The sequence below is a fragment of the Cannabis sativa genome, chromosome 4, assembly GCF_029168945.1.
Source record: "Cannabis sativa cultivar Pink pepper isolate KNU-18-1 chromosome 4, ASM2916894v1, whole genome shotgun sequence".
NCBI classification, from domain to species: domain Eukaryota; kingdom Viridiplantae; phylum Streptophyta; class Magnoliopsida; order Rosales; family Cannabaceae; genus Cannabis; species Cannabis sativa.
In genome coordinates, this window is record NC_083604.1 from 79,383,883 (window position 1) to 79,404,885 (window position 21,003).

The 21,003-nt window shown below is 30.6% G+C and overlaps 3 protein-coding genes across 3 annotated transcripts; all 3 read right to left on the reverse strand.

Annotated features, from left to right (window-relative positions):
- Nucleotides 1–1,645: 1,645 nt before the first annotated feature.
- LOC115713073 (cytochrome b561 and DOMON domain-containing protein At3g25290) lies at nt 1,646–3,671 on the reverse strand. The gene is made up of 3 exons (XM_030641556.2): nt 2,904–3,671; nt 2,522–2,776; nt 1,646–2,266 (listed from the first exon to the last, which is right to left on the reverse strand). Exons 1-3 carry the CDS (start codon nt 3,525–3,527, stop codon nt 1,955–1,957), a joined length of 1,191 nt encoding a protein of 396 aa, XP_030497416.2. The 5' UTR covers nt 3,528–3,671; the 3' UTR covers nt 1,646–1,954.
- A 3,792-nt stretch (nt 3,672–7,463) lies between these two features.
- On the reverse strand, nt 7,464–8,701 carry LOC115714608 (cytochrome b561 and DOMON domain-containing protein At4g12980-like). The gene has a single exon (XM_030643353.2). The coding sequence runs from the start codon at nt 8,315–8,317 to the stop codon at nt 7,583–7,585; it is 735 nt and encodes a 244-aa protein (XP_030499213.2). The 5' UTR covers nt 8,318–8,701; the 3' UTR covers nt 7,464–7,582.
- Nucleotides 8,702–17,223: 8,522 nt separating this feature from the next.
- Nucleotides 17,224–18,462, reverse strand: LOC115713834 (auxin-induced in root cultures protein 12-like). Its single transcript, XM_061114648.1, has one exon. The coding sequence runs from the start codon at nt 18,198–18,200 to the stop codon at nt 17,436–17,438; it is 765 nt and encodes a 254-aa protein (XP_060970631.1). The 5' UTR covers nt 18,201–18,462; the 3' UTR covers nt 17,224–17,435.
- Between the last annotated feature and the right edge of the window lie 2,541 nt (nt 18,463–21,003).

The window sequence follows — 21,003 nt, forward strand, 5'->3', positions numbered from 1 at the left end:
ATTATTAAGTTTTGAAAGCTTTGAGAAAACGAAAGCCAAACACAGCAATTTTTACATATTTGGAAGTCAGTAAAAGGTGATAAGAGAGTACAACAGAACAGATTCACTACTACAAGGAAAATCTATTAAAGTAAAAAAAAAATAAGATTAATTACACCTTTAAATTTTGAGAAATGTTATAAGTAGCATCCTTCTTGGTGTTCTATCGATAGTGTCTAATAGCAATGCTTTTAAATTTTCATCCTAAAAATATAGTTTGGAGTATTGTTTCTTTTTTTAATTCATTTTTCATAGAGATATTGTTATAGTTAAAACATTATCCTTGTACATTTTTTTTAAAAAAAAAATTGAGTAGTAAGTGTCGTAAACAAGTTTAAAATTTTTTGAATGTGCGTGGTAAATAAAATATCAAAATTTTATTTAGATACTAAAAAACTATACATAATTCTTTTTTACAAATTTGATATTGTAACTATAACAAATATCACAATAAAAAAAATTTAGAAAAAAAAAATATTTTAAAATATATTTTCAAACACAAAAGTTAAATAAAATATTGAAATAAGAGGTTAATGTAGCAACCAAAATAACTTAAAGGATCCAAGAGCCTTCATAATGACATTGTCTAAACAACTTTATTGTTTTGTAATATAAATTTTGATGCCAATTTTCCTTCAATAATTTTCACTTTTTATTATAATCCATAACTCTAACAACAGTCCCAAACAAAAGGAGAATTCTCATTCCAAATAACAAGGGGAAAAAAAATAATAAGGGAGAAACAAACACTTATCATAATCATCATCATGCATCACATGGAGAATCTTATGAACCAAAATGAAATTAGGGAAAGCAACAAAAAAGCAAGTGTAGTGAAAGTGAAAGAAGGGACCAAAAAGAAAAGAATTGCACCATAATAGGGACCCTCCTCTTATAAAGACACCCCCCAAAAAAAAGTGGAAATGACTCTTATTTTGAATGTATAATTGGGTTACTTTGGGACCTTTGGCCATAGGTTATCATAACTAAAGCCATACCTAACAAATCAACTCATTACAAATCCTAGCAGCCTCAAGAAATTTCCTAACAAACATATACAAAAATGGGCATCACATCTGTGTTTATTCTACTAACTTTTTTTTTAGTATTATTTTTAATTTCTTTTTCCTAATTCACTAAAGTGACAAGTCATACTAACACTATAGGTTGTCTCCCATCATGGCAAGTCTTTTTCAAACCATGTTATATTTTAATTAAAGCTCTACATATTTCGATACCAAGAACAATAATAGTGTGGTCTGTTTTTTCACCTAAACATTTGACCATGATTCATTCACTTCTAACAAACCATGTTAAGATATCTTATGTCTTTGATAAAGAATCATAAAACTTTGTTTTCAAACCCCCAAATTAGTTTTGATTTCATTGAACTGAAAAGTAAAAAAGTTCCTTAAATTTTGGAACACTATCCGGAGCTAGCAAGGTTGTCCTTGGCTCTTGACATGTTTAAGTTTTGTGGTTGTTAATGAACTTGAACTTTATCCATATAATACAACTAATGGTTTTAAGCAATTTGATAGTGAAAGAATGAATCCAAATAGAATAAAATCATAAATACAAAAATATAGACTGAAGAAACAAAACAAAACAAAAAATTGTGAGTACTCTCATCTTCATATTCAATTAACCTAATCACAATGAGATAATAAAAACAAAGTGGGACAAGAAGCTGAATGTGTATATAATATTCTTCTGAACAAATAATATCTAGAATGAAATCAAGCCAATTTAATTATACATGATAGATTAAAAAAGGCATGAAAACAAGAACAAGGTGAGGACTAATTAAGGAGATAAGAATAATACAAACTCGAATGAGTGTTGTGTTGTGTTGTTGTGTAGCCGTGGCAAAAACCCTTTTCTTCACTGGTATCTATCTACCATTAAAATTGTATCAGAAACCAAGTGGTCTTTGGGAGCCTTGACCATTGTTGTAACCATCATAAGGTTTAGTAGACCTTCTTGACTTTTTTCTCAACACAACAATCCAAGTGATTACCTCCAATAACAAAGCAATTCCACCCAATACAGCAATGCAAATAATGTATGCAGATTTCCACTTCTGAGCAGGACTTAGTATATTAATACCTTTAAACACGTTTAGGATACCAAGAACAATGATGGCATAGCCAAGACCATGATGGTATATGTTCCAGTAGAATCGATACTTGTGGTCCTTCTTTGGTCTAATGAACAGAGCAAAAATCTACAAACAACAAAATAGAACCATATTTAAAAACACAAACTTGACACAATTTTCTTGTGATTTTGAGGTTGAAGAAGAACAACGACAAATCAGAATTTCACATACACCTACCTAAAACTCCTATTCTGTTTCTGTTTAGTCATCCAGAAAAAAATTGTAGTCTATCATGAAAAAATTGTACTAAAAAGTTCTCCTAAATGCCGAAACAGACTAACAAACCGGCATTGAACTATAGAATTAGGCTGAGATTTTTACCTGAAGAGTTGCAAGGCTGAAAAGGGCAATCCCAATATTACGATGGCCTGTATATTCAATCCCCTTTGACTCACTTCCAAGCTTGATCCCAGTAGCCCAACCAGCTACTCCAATGGCATAAGAAGATGTTTGACAAAAAGCATGGAGATAAAACCATGCCGGATCTGCAGACTCAAAAGTTCTAAGGTACCTGGCTATGATAACTCCAAGTGGGAATAATATTCCCCAGCTTACAGCGTTTAAAATCCCATGAATCTAATAACACAAAAAACAAATAAAAATACAAACTTTATCAAACCCTTTAGATTTCACCCTAATTAGAATCAATCACACAAAAAGTTTAGAACTTTTTAAAGAAAAAACCCCAAAAAAAGAAACTCACATTCTTCTTCTTCGTCCTTGAATCTACAGAGGTGGTGGTTGTACTAATCTGAGACCCATTCAAGCTTAATTTCCCTTTAGCGTTAAGGTTGGCACCCTGAAACTCATGAGCGTCTGGTCTACCAGAAGCCACGGAAGGACCCACCTGCCATACGTGATTCACCGAAGAAGCTTTCTCCGGCAACTTTACCTTCGCAAAGATCCTCATAACCCCACCGGAGTACTCGGCTGAGGTATCCCAAACATCAAACGAGAGCTTTCCTTCAACAAGAGAGCTGTAAGATTTGATATCGTAAGTCTTAACAACCATGGAACCGTCCGATTGTTTGAAAGCGATTAAAGATTGGGATCCAACCATGCCCGTACCCGTCGGATTAATAGCCCACGAAATCCAACCGTCGGATTTCGCAGGAGGAGCAATGAAGGCGATGGAGAGTGAGGAATTTGAGGAATCATAGGTCCAATGGAGGTAAGAACCGAGAGAAGGAAGGTCTAAACATTGAGAGTAAAGCTTGTTGTTTGAAAATTTCTGGGTTGTGCAGGTGAGGGATTGAGCGGGTGAGATTAGCAGAACCAAGGTAACCCACAATGAAGATTGAAGAAGAAGAAGAACAAGAGATGCCATTGCTGAGAAAACAGAGGAATTTTTTATTTTCTTCCTCTGGTTTTGGAGCAACGGCCAAATATTACAGAGAAGAAATAAAATGGAAGACAATTGGAAATAAATAAAGAGCGCTTCCCCACTAAATTTGGGGATTTACTTATTTATTTAGTAAATAGAGCTGTCTTTTTCATTTATTTAAAAAGGTTTTTTAATTAAAAGGTTGGTAAAGTAAAACTAGGAATTTTTTTTTTCTTGGATAGTAAAAATGCAAAATTAATTTGGATTATAAGTAGGGGTGGTAAAATGTGTTATCGTATCGTATTCAGTGACGGACTCTGAATTTTTACTTTGTGTGGCTTATTTATCATAAAAAAATATTTATAAGTACATTATAATACTCTTATTAAATTTATCTAATTTTATGGGGGCTATTCTACTATTTTGGTTTATAATTATTAAATTGAAAAATTATATTTAATTTTTTAAAAGGCAGTATTTTTGTTAGTAGGGGCTAAATGGGTCCGTCCCTGATCGTATTCGTGTTATATTTTATTTGACTTATTTTTATATTTCGTATTAGGCGTGTCGATTCGTTTTTTACTTGTGTCTAATTTTCTTTACTCTAATTTGACTTTTAAAAAATTGTGTTTTGTTTGTATTAACCCACTTTATCTTATTTTATTATTATTGAAGCTAAAATTATAGAAAAAATAAAAAAATGTAAGTTCTATTAAAAAAACTCATATATTTGTGTATATAGTTTTTTTTAATATGTATCATAAAAATTAAAAATTTTAAAATATTTTAATTTTTTTTAAAAAGAATTGATTTAAAATTAAATTACTAAATATATATTTTTATATAAATATATTATTATTAATATTTTTTTATTTATTTAAAAAAAAATTGTGTCAAAAATTTATGTTAAACAAATTGTGTCTTGTTTGGTCTGTTTCAACCCACATCTAATTTTTTTTCAAGTTTAATCTGTAAAATTTCGTGCGGTTCGTCTATTGTGTAGAAACCCATTTTGCCACCGATAAAGTGGAATTATGGAAATAATTTCTTTAATCCAATAGATGACACGTAGAGAGATTTTTATGTATGTGATTACGTGGCATAATCTGATTAGTTGGTGCGGAATGAAATGCTGACTTTCTTTTTTCGTTTTTTTTTTCGGAGTCAAACTTTTAGTCTAAATCGTTAAAGCGAAGATTGTGGTGGACACGCGAATTATATGAATGTGAAGGAAAAGAAATAAATAAATGGAAACTGGTGATGTGAGCTGTAGAAAAGAAATAATAATAATAATAATGAGAAAAAAAAATAAAAAATAGAAACAAGTAACTACGGAATTTAATAAAATTTATTTGATAATGTCAAAAAAAAAAAAAATGATAGGCAGGCCATTCCCAAACTTTCAAATATTTAGTTTTTTTTTTTTTCATTTGTTATGAAAATAAGTTTATTTGTTTAGTACACTTATTGTATAGTATTGCATTGAATTATATTAATATTATTCAATATAATATTCTATTTGGTATTAATTTAGATTGACCAAGTCCGAAATTTAAGGTTTGAAGTTTAGGATAGAGGTTAGGGTTTAAAGTTTGATTCCAAATTTGAGTTTGGAGTTGGGACTCAAACTAGTTATGAATATTATAATAAAAGTTAATATAAATCATTTGTCATGTATATATTATTATTAAATAATACAATTCATATTTTTATTAAAATTTATAGTTGCAATAACTAACACAATATAATATTTTATCCAAATATAATGTTACTTGTTAGTTAATATAATAAGACCTAGAAACCCTAAATGTATTTAAGCATATAGTTTTAGTTTAATCAAATTTTAATATCTATAAAGGAAATGATTATAATGAAATAATTAAATTCCAATAAACAAAAATTTTGTTTTTAAAATATTCTACATTAACATGTGCTTCTTCATGTTGTACGAAAATTTGTAGATAGCATAGCTAATAAATAATAAAATGCAATGGGAAAGACCCTAAAATTGTTGGAATTTTAAAAGGTCGTTCACATGGTGGTTTTACTTTATGAGACTTAAAATCGTCATTCCTTTTTTATTTTATTGTTTAATTATTATTGGTAATCTATTTTTCATTGCTCATAATGATTATTATTTTTTGGTTGTATTATAAGGTAAGGTCGATAATATATATATATCAACACATTCTTTCCGTAATGAATACGTGCATATATTTTGACTGATTTGGAATTGTATACATGAATTTTCCAAAATAAAAGCATATCTTTATATACGTATAATTAGTTTGTGTAAACAAATAATCCTAATATTCTTTATCGGTTATAAGAGTTATATGGCCAACAAAATCTGTATAGAAATATATAAAGATTTTGTAGTAAAGTGCCTATTAATATACAAAAGAGAGAGATACGTTAGAAACTTAGAGTAGAATTGATGTTATATTATATATATATAACGTAATACTAATTATACGTGAGCATCATACTAAACCACAATTAATAGAATATTACTCAATTTACTTAATATGGTGTTTAGAAGCCATGAGGTATAAATATAAGAAAATACTTTATATAGTATTTTTTAACTTTTTATAAAAAAAAAATTATATTTTGAGCTGTTTCGGTAATTTCTTCAGTGACTTTTATGTGAGTTGTTATGCTGATTTTGATTGCTCTATTAATTATTATATAAATTTATGTAAGAATGTAAAAAGTTTATTTTGAAGTATAAAAATAAAAAAATCTTATAAATATATTATGGACAATTTTGTTTTTATTGAAGGAATATTATATGATGAATTCAATTTTGTAGATACCATTTTTAAATTTTTTTTTTTTTTTTATGATTTGGGTTATTCTAGTAGTTTTCATGTGAGTTTTTATAGGTTACAATGCTCTATTGATTGTTACGTGAATTTTTTTGAAAATACAATAAAATTATAGTTTAAAGTGTAAAAATAAAAAAATAAATATTTTTTTTTTAATGGAATACAGTTTGTAGTTATCAAAATAGCAATTAATTAATTCTTACATATTTTTCTTTTCTTTTTTAGAAAATTGTCTCAATAAAATTAAAACTTCAAGTATAAATTTAGTGGAAGAAACCGAAAAAGAGTGTTAGAATATAGCATTTAATCAATAATAATATGTCAACAAAGCAGCACAAATACGAACAGGATACTCAGTTGACAAACATATATTTCACCAACGAGAGTTAAACACCATTATATTATTGCTATTAGGCACCAGTAGTGACTAACACCTTCTAGACATGTCGCTGCGATTGATTAACGATACTCACTAAAAGTTATTATATTAAATTAAATGAAACACAATACTTAGTTTGATCAATAGCGATATTGACACATAAGAGGGTGTTAGGCACCATTGGTGCCATTTAGTATTTCTCTTTAAGGAGGAGTTTTATGAAATATTATTTATAGATATCCAAATTACTAAATCAAATATCATCATTAATATTTAGTTGTATTTTTTTTTATTACATTAAATTCAAGTCTGATTGTCTCTCAATTGTCCAAGCTATTCGAAGTAACATCACCCTGGTTTCGCTTCTTAAGGGAGTGGTGATGGACTGTCGAAAGTTTCTATCTATTTTAAACAATGTTTCTTTGTTTTTCATTAAACGATCTGTTAATATGACTACGCACAGCTTTACTAGATCGTCATATTTTTTTTCCACATTGAGTTTTTAACTTTTCAGTGAAAAGGACATTCCTACTGAATTACAGAATTGTTTTTTTGGCCGATTTAACAAATTAATAAAATTTCAATTTACATTCTTCTCCTTTCACTCTTCATTTTCCTTTTTTTTTTTCATATCTATTTTATATTATGGTATATTATTTTATAACAACTTAAAATATATATTGTTACGGTTTATAGTCAACATAAATTCATCCCTTTTCTTAAAAAAAATAAATAAATATTTTTGTTTACTTCTTCTCTGTGTTTTTACATATTTCATCTTCCTCCCAATGAAAAACTCACAGTTCACAATCAAATCACCACCCATTGGAAATTCTTATTACAATCTTCTAAATCCCCAACACATAATTCCCAACAATCACAATCCAAAAAACACAAAAACCCATCAAAGTCTTCACATTACCAATAATCCCACCTCCATTACTCTCAGAACCACTTGCTCCACCATCGCCGGCACCGGCGGTACCATTAGTATTGGTCCCGGCCACCAAATTCAACGTCCCCACCGACCCAAGATTCGCCGGACTCATATCATGCTTAACGATAAACCCAGTTCCTTCGTTGATCCCCGGACCCACTTGCCAGAGATGGTTCAGCTTCTTCGTCTTCTCCGGCACTTTAACGGTGGCGAAGATCGTGATCTCGGCACCTTGGGCATGGGCGCTGAGATTCCAAACCTCAAACGAAAGCTTAGAAGGAACAATGGAGCTGTATGAATTGATCTTGTAGGTTTGAACGGTGACGGAATCGTTAGGCTGTTTAACGGCGATTAGAGCTTGAGCTCCGGCCATGCCGGTTCCTGTTGGGTTAACGGCCCATGAGACCCATCCGTCAGGTTTTGACGGGGGAGCGGTGAATGCGACGGAGAGAGAGGAATTGGCGGCGTCGTAATTCCAATGAAGGTAGGCGTTGAGAGTTGGGAGATCTAAACAGTAGGAATAGAGTTTGTTGGCGAATGTTTGAGAAGTGCAGGTGAGGGAATGAGCGGGTGAGATTAGCAGAACTGTTGTGACCCACAAGAAAGAAAATGTTTGAATCGATGTTAGAGGAAGAAGACTCGCCATTGCTCTCTCTCTCTCTCTCTGTGTTCTTTCCCCTGGTTTTGAGCAATGGCGGAAATGAGTAAAGGAAGAAGAAGAAGAAGAAATGATTTGGATAATTTAAATATTTAAATAGATAATTGTGTTTAGAGAGATGGTAAGAATTGAAGGCATTCCTTTGAATTTGGAGAAATATTAGTAATTTTCTTTTTTAAGTAAAATAATATGTAATTGATTAAATAAGAAAGTATTTGGTATGCCTAATTATTGCTATTTTAAAAATAAATGGTATATTCTTATCTATTAGTTTTGATGTATTTTGTTGGTGATCACATTGGGATTCATTTTCCAAAAACTTAGGAAACCAGCACAAGATTTAGCAACTGATCCCCCATTTAGCCAATACATGGGAAGAGATATTAAATTAAACAACAAACAGAAAGAAAGAGTCTTAACATATCAAGCAATTGAATAATCTTCAAAGATAATAACTTCCACTTGGGGGCTTTTCTAATTGCACATGCCCTAGTAAGTAGTAAGCAACTCTTTGATTTAACACCTTAGGCCACAAACAACGCGGTCATCGTATTAGAATTATTATTATGGACTAATATAATCATAACTGAAAAGATTAGTATTGTAACATGGATGCCTTATCTTTAATTAAATACCTCAAAACCAAAACAGCTCTTCCATCTTTGAACACCGTATCCACAAAGATGTAGTGAAGAGACCAAAGGCTAGTTTGCAGTTTGAGCCTGAAGAGGTAGATCAAAGAAAGAAGAAACCAGAACAGAGTATGTTCAAAGCAGAGAGAAATTCAGGAAAAGTTCAATCTTTATTAATGACCAACTGAGAGTTTATATACACTCTGAATTACAACAGAACTTAAACAAAACTAACAAGATAAAACAACCAAACTAAGTAACAGAAAATAACTAACACAACTAACCAACTGTCAAAACAGTTAGTTAGTTAACATCCCCCCTCAAACGAAAAGGGGATGACACAACTTTGAGTTTGGTTTTCAAATAATGAAATCTATCTTTAGGCAGAGATTTGGTCAAGATGTCAGCAACTTGATCCACGGAAGGAACATATCGAACCGAGACTTCATTATTGAGAATCTGATCACGCACAAAATGTTGGTCAATTTCAATGTGTTTGCATCGGGCATGGAAAACCGGGTTGGCAGCAAGAGCTGCAACCCCTTGATTGTCAACCCAAATAATGGGAACATCAGCTAGAGTGACCTGTAATTCTTAGTGATATTTGATGAATTGTCCTTTCCTGCATCCAAGATATCCATGTCTGCAACACCAGAAACATTTGAGGCTCCCAAGTATTCCACAATGACATTTGATACTGGCTCTTCCAATAATGTTCCCAGTATTGTTGTTGCATCTGATTCTGATGCATCAGGTTCAGGTTCTGATGCTCCTGCAAATAATACAGATGCTCCTGGTTCTGGTTTGCCTGTTGCTGATGTTCCAGTTGCAAATAACACAGCTGTTGCTGCAACAATCTTGCCTCTTGCTAATGACAGTCCTTCTCACTCTGTCTCATTTGTTGCCAATGCAGCTGCTATTGCTGCTTCATGTCCTCAGCCTTCTGCACCAGTTTCAACTGATACTGTTGCTGCATCAGATTCTCCAAATACTGCTGGTACTCTTCCTCGAACTCACTCTATGATCACTCGATCAATGAGAGGCATTTACAAGCCAAAAGCTTATCTTGCAACCAAGCATAGGCTGCCAGAATACTTACTGCCTCGAGAGCCCAAATCTCTAAAATCTGCCCTTCGAGATCCTGTTTGGAATGGTTCTATGTCAACTGAAATCAAAGCTCTCAAAGCTCAAGGTACTTGGACTCTTGTGCCCTATGAATCTCATATGATTTTAATTGATAACAAATGGGTGTATCGAGTGAAATTAAATGCAGATGGGACCTTAGACAAATGTAAATCTAGGCTTGTTGCTCGTGGCTATTTACAACAACCAGGCATTGACTTTGCTGACACGTTTAGCCCAGTAGTAAAACCGGTTACTGTTAGATTAATTCTTACTCAAGCAGTAACATATAAATGGGAAGTAAGGCAACTTGATGTCTCAAATGCTTTCCTTTATGGGGACCTGAGTGAGACAGTTTATATGACCCAACCTAAAGGTTTTGAGGACCCTCTTTATCCTAATCATGTGTGTAAGTTGAATAAGGCAATATATGGCTTAAAGCAGGCCCCGAGGGCATGGAATGACAAACTCAAAAACACCTTATTTACTTGGGGATTTAAGGCTTCAAAGGCTGACACTTCATTGTTTATACATGGCTCGGGTTCAACTCAAGGGTCAACTTACAAATTTGCAGAAAGGTAATATGTCCATTTCAGATTATGTTGATAAGATCAAATCTATATGCGATTCTTTGGCCATTGCTGGTCACCCTGTTAATGACTTTGATCTTATCTTACATCTTCTTAATGGCCTCGGTCCCGAGTTCGACTCTGTTGTTTCGAGCATCACCTCTTGCAGTGATACTCTTTCTCTTGAAGAAGTCCAAGCCCTCTTGATGTCTCATGAGTCTCGATTGGAAAAACACTCGTCTGTGATGGATCTTTCTGCAAAAATGGCAGCCAATTTAACAGTGGGTTTAAGAACTGGTCAGTATAGATCTTTTAATGGTGCTGCAAAGGGACAGGGCCCTGATAACAACTCAAGATTCTTTAATCGGCAAAATGGATCCAGACCAATCAATAACAATAGACCTTTATGCCAAGTCTGTATGAAGTTTGGGCATACGGCTGTGACCTGTCACTATCGCTTTGATCGAAATTGGGCCATCTCAAAACCAATTGGCAATGAGTGGAGTAGCCCATGTTCTTATATATGGCTCAATACTTTTACATTTAATCCATGTGGGACAATATTCTCCAATATCCCCCCTCAAGATGGTGGCTATTTTTGCTCACCAATCTTGAATCACCTTATCATAAGTAGTGCTATTTGCTCGCTTATTTTTTTATTTTGCGGCTGAGAGTTCCATTTGCTCGCTTATTCTTGTTCGCGGCTGGGAGTACCATTTTGCTCGCTTGCGGCTGGCTAACTCTTTCATAAGTGTGGATCGAAAGCCCGCTAGGGATATGGCTCTGATACCATGTTGAAGAAGTCTGGCCTTGGATTGGCTTGCAAATTTCTGCTCTAAAGCTTTCCAGACAGAGTTTGAAGTGTTGTAACATGCCACAGTAGCCAAGATTCCTTCTGTCATCGATGAACGAAGCCAAGACAACAACAATTGATCCTTACGCCTCCATTGCAGGAACTGTGGATTTTCAACACCATTGATGAGTCTTTCTGGAGGTGCTTCATTGCTGAAGAGTAAATTGTCGAGATCGTGACCTATAACAGTAGGTACAACTTGCGATTTCCAGGAAAGAAAATTCGTGCGATCAAGTTTTAATGTCAGAGAAGCTATCAAAGAATTTGAAAACGGATTCCATGGTGGTGCCGTCGAGGAGGACTGAGCTGGCACCACACCAGGATCGGAGGCTCCGGCTTGAGACGAGTGGTCACCGGAGGAAGCCATTGACGCAAGTCAAGGGCTCTGATACCATGAAGAGTCAGATCAAAGAAAGAAGAAACCAGAACAGAGTATGTTCAAAGCAGAGAGAAATTCAGGAAAAGTTCAATCTTTATTAATGACCAACTGAGAGTTTATATACACTCTGAATTACAACAGAACTTAAATAAAACTAACAAGATAAAACCAACAAACTAAGTAACAGAAAATAACTAACACAACTAACCAACTGTCAAAACAGTTAGTTAGTTAACAGAGCCAGCTTAACCACATCAATTCCTTACTCAAATTGAAATTGGTGAAGACAAATAATCTATTTACTCATAAACTATAAAGTTGCTATTATCGTGATGATAAAATTTTAGTAATTGAATAAATATTATGTGTATGTGTATGATTTAAATCTAAAAGGAGAAAAGAATTAATTAATTACATAATGCATATTGAACAAATGCTTGATAGTGTACCTATAAAACTCTCCACATAAAGCACACTCAAGGCAAACTCCCAAGAATATCTTGAAGCTTGGAACAAGGGAGGCAATTGTGCCTCTAACTGTTATAATTATATGAAAATGTACTCTTTAAATATAAAATAAATAAATTAATTTTGGGAGTGATGTGATACTATTTTGAGAGAAACTTTTAACAACATGAAACATTTGAGAAATACAATTTAAAAGTAGTTATAATTTAGGGACAAAAAAATTTATTTATTAAAAAAATATTATTACTATTTCATCATTTTGAAAAAACGTAATTATTGAAAATTTTATAGTTGACTAATTAATAAACATAATGTGTTTTCTTTAGAAAATCGAAGCTTAAAGCATAATTCTGCTGATATTGTTAAGTAATTTCTCAGCCCCACATCATAACATTTTTAATAGAAATACAGTAAAATATAATTGATTTGCTCTAATAATATCCCAAAATATGATACAAATTCAGTACATTATAAATGTGCTTCACTATTTAATACAACATTTGTCAAAATTTATATAATTATAAATACACAAACTTTTTATGTCACTTTTAATAAAAATACTAAATTTTATATTAGAGTATAATGTTAAAAATTGATACAAATATATTACAATATTTTTTGTGCCAAATATAGCATAATTTTTGTATTTTCCAGAATTCAATCCAAGTCGACAAGAGACATGTAGACACGAAAAACTCATTATTTTTATATCGAAGTAAATATCACCTAAGACTCTAATGAAGTCCTAAGTAATTGGGAGTCCTCAATGGTATAAATTCATGCAGCAATGAGGTGATGAGACAAGGTGATTTTGTTGTTTTTGTTGAAGCTTCCAGCAAAGGGTTGTGTTCTGTTGCAGCCATTGTGGTTACTGTTACGTACTGATCCAGAGGTTGGCTGGACTAACGTGACTTTGGCTTCGGATTGTCAAGGTCGTCTAGTGTATGGAATTATCTCTCCAAATTAAGGCTCCCCATTGGAAGATGGCTTCGGTTTTTTGGCAGGTACTGGACGGTTTGGATCAACTTCCGGATTCGGCTGTGGTGTGGATCCCTTGGACTAAAAGTGTTCTGGCTAAGACTTTTTATAAATTGGCTTTTTTAATTTATTGTTGTTTGATTTTTTTATTGCTGAGAAGTTGGCCCCTCTTGTGTCCAACTAGACTGGTTTCTTTGTTTTAATATAGTTTGCAGTTCATAACATTTAAAAAAAAAAACTTAGACTCGAGAATATATAGGATAAATACTATTTTTGACCTTGTGTTTTGTATTTTTTGTTTTGTTAAATGACAAAATAGATCTTGTATTTTCTAAAATTGTACAAATAGGAGATTGAATTCATATAATGTCAAAATAAAACTTAATATTAATCTAACCTAGAGGTGTTATAATAAAACTGGTTAAATTTTCTATATCTGTTCGTGTTTAGAATTATTTTTAAGTTGGTTATATCAAAAAAAATTGTCGAAAATTAAACTAAAGATCCCATTTTAAAAAATATAGGAAATATTTTATCATTTAAAAAAATAAAAAGTCTAATTTGTAACTTTTGTAAAATACAATTTCTAAAATAATATTTACCCCGAAAATATATATGGCATGAACTATCTTTCAAAAAGAAAAAATATATAGAGTAAGTGTTAAGTGTAGTTAATGTCTAGCACCACTAGAAGTAGGTGCCTTGCGTAGGGCTAATTAATAATATTTTATAAAAGAGCATTGTTATAAGGCACCAGTAGTGCTTAGCACTATCTCGACATGTCACGTTGCTATTGGTTAGCGATACTCCCTAATAATTATTATATTAAATTATATGGGACCCGATACTTAGTTAGACCAATAGCGATACTGACACATAGGAGGGTGCTAGGCACCACTGGTGCCCTTTAGCATTTCTCTTTATAAAATTATTAAATTAAATTATCTTCCTTGATATTTTTATTTTAATAAATTTAATCATACCAATTACATTATTTATCTAATTATAAAAATTCTATTTATATGTAAAATTCAATATTTAATTATACACATAATAATATTATAATGGACTTTGAGTGGTGCTAAACACCATTAATAAGTTCTAGCATTTTTTTCAAGCCGTTAAGATGAAGGGTAACCAAATGATGTGATATATATGACCATGTCCATGGCTATAGTTTCTTTAAATTCTAAAAGAGCACTCAGTTTATTATTTGAAGTCATAAAAACATATATTTGAGCTCAACTGAATCATGTAAATTTGGAGTAGATCATTTGTTAAATTTGATGAGGATTTGTAAACCACTAGACATGAGTATAAGGTCCCAATTGTGAAGGGTCAACTTGAAGCTACCTCCAAAAATCAAATTTAAATTTAAATATAATAAAATATAAAATAATACATAAGTTTAGTATTCTGCATTTAATGTACACCTCAAAAAATAAAAATGACATATTCTTGAGTTCATATTAGAATGAAGATGACATTTTGTCTTAGACTTTAAATTGGCACACTGAAAGCTTTGTCATCACCATGGCGTAGTTGTCCAAGAAGTAAAGATAAAAGTTTGGTTAGACAACTTCACATCAATAAACCTCAGATAGATTTCTATTAGAAGCAGTTTATACTAAAATTAAAAAAAAAAATTAAAAAATTGTACTAAAAATTTAAAAATAGTAAATTATTTTAGATTTATACAACATTTTATATAAAATATTATTTTGAAAAATTATTGATTGAATTTTTTGTTTTGTTGAAAGATAATTTAACCTATTTATTTAAAAATAGTACAAAATAATATTTTGTTTAGTTTAATTTTCATCAAAATACAACATAATAGGCTGATTATAATTTTTGTATATGTTCCTCTTAAATAATCATACAATTTATTTATATTATTGAAAATTATCCAATACATATTTGGAATGAATATCTTTGAAGTTTTAAACGTGAAAAGTTTCAGGGAAAATAGGTGGAGAAAAAGTAATATAAAATTATTATAACATAACATATAATATTTTATATCTCTACTCATACAAACACTAAATCACAAATAACTTCAATTTTAGAACTGAATCTTACACTTCATATATAATTTCCTTCAATCTTGTACTTGATTTCAGATTCAGAGGTCTATATAGATTAAAGATGCTAAATTATTAAGCAAACAATACATGTGGCTAGTAACTATAGTTAGCTAGGGATAAGGATTTAATAAACAAATGAAAAAGCCCTTTAAATAATGAAACAACACATAAATATGCATTTATGACAATACAGCTAATCAATTAAATAATTTAAAATTTATGTATGCTTTTTTACATTCAATTAACTGGATTAGAATAGTTTTAGGTGTAGTTTTTCAAACAACCCGACTAATAAGATGAGATGGGATTAGGTTGGTAGGCCTCGAAATCTCAATTAGAGGTAGATAGACTTGGGAGAAATGGTTAGTGAAGTTTTAGGACAAAACACAAGCCCAATTTATTTGATAAAAATCATCTTAGATTTGTGATGATACAAGCTTGGTCTTAACTTTGGGTACTAGGACTTGGATTGGTTGTTTTTTCTTTTGATGTAGCTGAAGCTTGTCCCCTTGTTGGAATTTGATTATCTTACTCTTATTAATGTTATTGTTAGAGATATTATTACTTAATAATTGGGAGTAATATACAGCTACATCCTCCCAACTATGATTTACCTTACACTTAACCTTTTAATTTCAAATTTTGGTGTTAAGGTGTCATCCATTTAAGGTTGGAAGGAAGAAGAAGGGTCAGGGAGAGAGAGTGAGAAAGAGAGATCAATGAGAAAAAGAGATAGAGAAAATTAGGAAGAAATAAAAATAAAAAATAAAAAACAAATTATTTATTTATTAATAATTTTATAAATTTAAATTATTATTTTTTATTTTAAAATAAATTCTGAAAAATATTTTTTATAATTTTTAAATAATTATATTAGGGGACTATAATAATACACGTAGATAGTCCATGTCAGCAGTTAACTAAGATAAATAGATAGCACCTTAAATTTGTTAAGTGTTTAGCAGTTTGATGAGTTTTACCATTAAAATTTGAAATTAAAAGATTAAGTGCAAGTAAAATCATAGTTGAAAAGATTTAGCTGCAAATTACTCTTTTATTGCCATACTGGTATTTCTTTTATGTATTCTTCTAGTATTGTTAATAGTGATGATCACTTTTTAGTAAAACTAGTTTTATCCATGATTGAGTTTTATCTCACTTGTTTACTCTTAGACTATTTTTTTGTATGTAGAGAATTTTTTTAATCTAATTTTGTTTCATAATGGTATTTAAGATTTACAATATTTTTTAAAAAAATCAATTAATTTATTGTGCAAAAAATATAATTTAAATTGTAATTTTTTTTAAACCCAATTTGTAACTTTATTTCTAAATAGAGTATGCTATGATGATTATTATACACGATAATAAGTATAATACTTATGATTTATGAGTACCAATTATTTGCCTAAATCCCTCATTTCTTTCATCTTATACATTTTTTTTGCTGGTAATTACATATTATTATACATAGAATCCCTAAATAGTCAATTCAATCACGTGCACTTCTTTTATAAATTTACCAAAATCCCGACTTTTAAACATCTCGACAACCAAACATACTATCAAGAAACAAACAAAAAACCTTCAGCTTTTAATTTTGATTACCCTTTTTCGAACTTCATTTAATTCATATATTTCCAAAAATGAAAAGGGTATTCCTTTTTCATTATTCTTTTTTTGTAAATTAATTAAAAATAACAAAAAAAGGTTATAATAGCTTTGCCCACTAGAGATAATGGCAGATGATTTTCTTCCACTCAATTCAATTCTCTCCCAATAAATAATAAAAAAAAAAGGCTTATATTTAGTAACACATAATTTTATACCAAAATGAGAAAAATTACAAAAGAAAAAAAAAATTACATAATTCTTTTTTAAAAATATTATTCTCAAGCTATAAATCGTTCATACTCAAATAGTCAAATCTTCTCCACATGATGAAGAAACAAATCTCTATTCATCAATTTAAAAATTAAAAATAATAAAAAGCTTCTACAATAACATTTTCACCAAATCTAAAAAGCAAGGAGATTAACAAGAACCAGAAGAGAAACCATGAAAAAACCCAAATTATTACTGTTACCGATCAATGAAACACCTCCATTTTTACCATTACCAGTGCTGTTACTTGAACCAGAAGGAGAAGAAGCTGAGCCTGTAGCCGGAGCCGGAGCCATAGACGGAGCATCACCACCAGTTGTTCCGGTCACCAAATTCAATGTACCCTTAGCGTTGAGATTCTCCGGAGCGAAATCGTGCTTTATCAGAAATCCATTCGTTTGGTTGACTCCGGAACCGACCTGCCAAACTTGGTTAAGAGTCTTCGCTTTCTCCGGTACCTTAACGGTAGCGAAGATCGTGATGTTTCCGTCGACGGATTCAGCGCTAAGTCCCCAAACATCGAAAGAAAGCTTCGAAGGAACGATCGATCTGTAAGAGCTGATGTTGAAAGTCATTACGGAAACGGATCCGTTGGAGTGTTTAACGGCGATGAGAGATTGAGCTCCGACCATGCCGGTTCCGGTCGGATTTATAGCCCAGGCTACCCAACCGTTAGGTTTTGAAGGAGGAGCGGTGAATGCGATGGCGAGAGATGAGTTTGAAGCGTCGTAAGTCCAATGGAGGGAAGCGGATAAAACTGGGAGGTCGGAGCAGTTGGAGAAGGACTTCTTTCCGGTGAATTTCTGAGATTTGCAGGTCGTACTGGAATGTGCAGGTGAGATTAGCATAACGCATAGTGCTAACCCTAGGATCAGAATTTGAAGAGTTGAGGACGCCATTGTAGAGAGAGAAACCAAGCTTTTTTTTGTTAGAGAGAGAGAGAGTTGTGAAGGCTGTTGTAGTTGTACTGAGGATTATATATAATGGAGGAGAGAGAAGAGGAAATGGGCTTATTGACATTCTGTGGCGTACGAACACCACGGGCCTTTCTCAACAGTGAATAAGAAAATGACACGTGGAGTCACGACACGCGGCAGTGTATGATTGGAGTATAGATTTTGTTTGACTTAATTACTCTATTATATAGTTGACCATGAGGTTTAGTCGAGGATTGCGGGGTGTATCACGCTCATTAAATGAATTTGAATTTTAAAAATTGGATTAAAATTAGGGGAACATGTGGGGAAGACTTTCTACTTACACATTTTATTTTATTTTATTTTTTTCTAAAAAAAAAAATGAAAATCCGTGTAATAGGCACTAAATAAAAATAAGGTTAATTAGTAATTTTTTCCCCCGAACTTTGACATGTACTAAATCGTGCCCCCTGAACTTTTTTGGCCGTTAAAAATTCTCCCCGAACTATTAAGATTGTTAAATTTAAGGACTTTTGTTTAATTTTTGTAAAAAAATTCTAACATGGATGAAAGTTTAAGGAGCATGATTTAGTACATATCAAAGTTTGAGGGGCATGATTTGATAGATATCAAAGTCTGAGAAGCATGGTTTAGTACATAAACAATCACCGAAACAGTAAAATTGAATGAAATTAGACAAAAGTCCTTAAATTTAACAATCTCAATAGTTCGGGGGAATTTCTAACGGCCAAAAAAATTCAGAGGACACGATTTAGTACATGTCAAAGTTCGGGAGAAAAAATTACTAATTAGACTAAAAATAATAATGCTTTTAAGAAAGTAAAAATAATTAACAATAATTCTCAAGTGAAATTTTCTTATTACTCTCATTTCAAAAGAAAAAAACTTGGGGTGATTTTCTTTATCTTTTTGTGTACTTTTTGACTATTTAAAACTAGAATATATTGTTTAGTAGCTTTCAAAAGAGGGTTGGGTCTCAAATTCAATATTTTCTAATTCAATTCAATATAATTAGTAATAAAATTTAAAAAATTATTAATTGGATTTGATAAGTTTTTTAATTGAATATTCAATTTACTCATTTAATTTTTATTGTTAACTTAAATTTATGAAGAAAAATATGTAGAAAACTAAATATCAATTTTCATTTTAGTTTAATACTCCATTAAAGAAATATCAACGTTATATTTATAGAAATAAAGTGCTCATCTAAAACCCCCTAATTTTTTAGGCCTCCAATTAATTTTTAATAAAAGATTATACTTAATTTTTAGAATGTAAAATAAAGACAATTTTCAAAGAGACACCAATATTGTAATTGGTATAATTTAATAATAATAATAATAATAAATGCACACTTAAATTTCACACATTTATTACATGATATGTATAAATATTAACTATTTCTATCACTAAATTTTAATTATGTGATTATAATTAATTACATGTAAAAATTGTGTTGTAATTTGAGAGCTACTCAATTATCATTCATAATTTAATACCGGTTTACACGTATTTTATTATAAAAACTCTATAATACAAATCATAAAACACCACTTCATAATAAATTTTGGTATCACTTTTGTCTAATCACAACATGTTGTTCACGACAAAGCTCATATTTTAATTATATATATTTTACAAAAATCAATTCAATAAATATTCTTTCAAATAAAGTTGAATGATATATGCATTAATATGGGTGCATTTTCTTTTAGCTAATTAGTATTTTTTTTTTCCTTAAACTTTGACATGTACTATAAAAATTCTCTCTGAATTATTGAAATTATCGAATTTAAGAATTTTTGTCTAATTTCATTCAATTTTACTAATTTAGTGATTGTTTATGTACTAAATCATGCTCCTCAGACTTTAATATCTATTAAATTATTTCTCTCTCTTGTACTTTGACATTTGCCAAATTATATACATTATGAACTTTTATTCATGTTAGACTTTCCTTATTAAAATTGGACAAAAATCCTTAATAGTTCAGTGGGAATTTTTAACGATCAGAAAAATTCAAATGGCATGATTTGGTACATATTAAAATTCGGAAGACAAAACTTCTAATTAGCCATTTCTTTTTAGTAACAATTAATGTGAATATAATTTATATATAGAACAAGACAACCCTTTTATTTATTGATGTTGATTTTAAAATAGTTTGCACTTTTCATGCTTTAATTTGATGAAGATGACTTTGGTTAAGTCGTGGATAAAATAAGTATTGAGGACTTTGAATTGGATTCTTTTCATGGTGATACTTCTACTTTCTTTGCCTTTACAAATTTTTTTATTATTATTATTATTTATGTTTATTTACAATTTTACGGCCTACAATTTTTTATTTATAAAAATATATTTGTAAAATTTTAAAATTATAAAAATAACTCTCCTTAGCAAAATGTAAAAATGTAAAATTTTAAAACCATAAAAATAACATCATGATAATTATAATACAATTATAAAATAACTAGCAAAACGAATTAGTATGTTTTTCTGAAGTGCTATTTTTGTAAATAAAAAATTACAAAGCGTAAAATTAAAAAAAAAATCGTGTAACTTTTGTAGTTTTTATTATTGAAGTATTTTTGTAATTTTTCTTTCAAAATTTTGGTCAATTGTCTAAATTTTTTCAATATTTTATGTGTATTAATTAAATAAATAAATATTTTTTTCTGTACAAATATATAATATGGATATTATATTTATTTATTTTGATTTTTTATATGGTTTATTGACTTATCTAAAATATAAAACC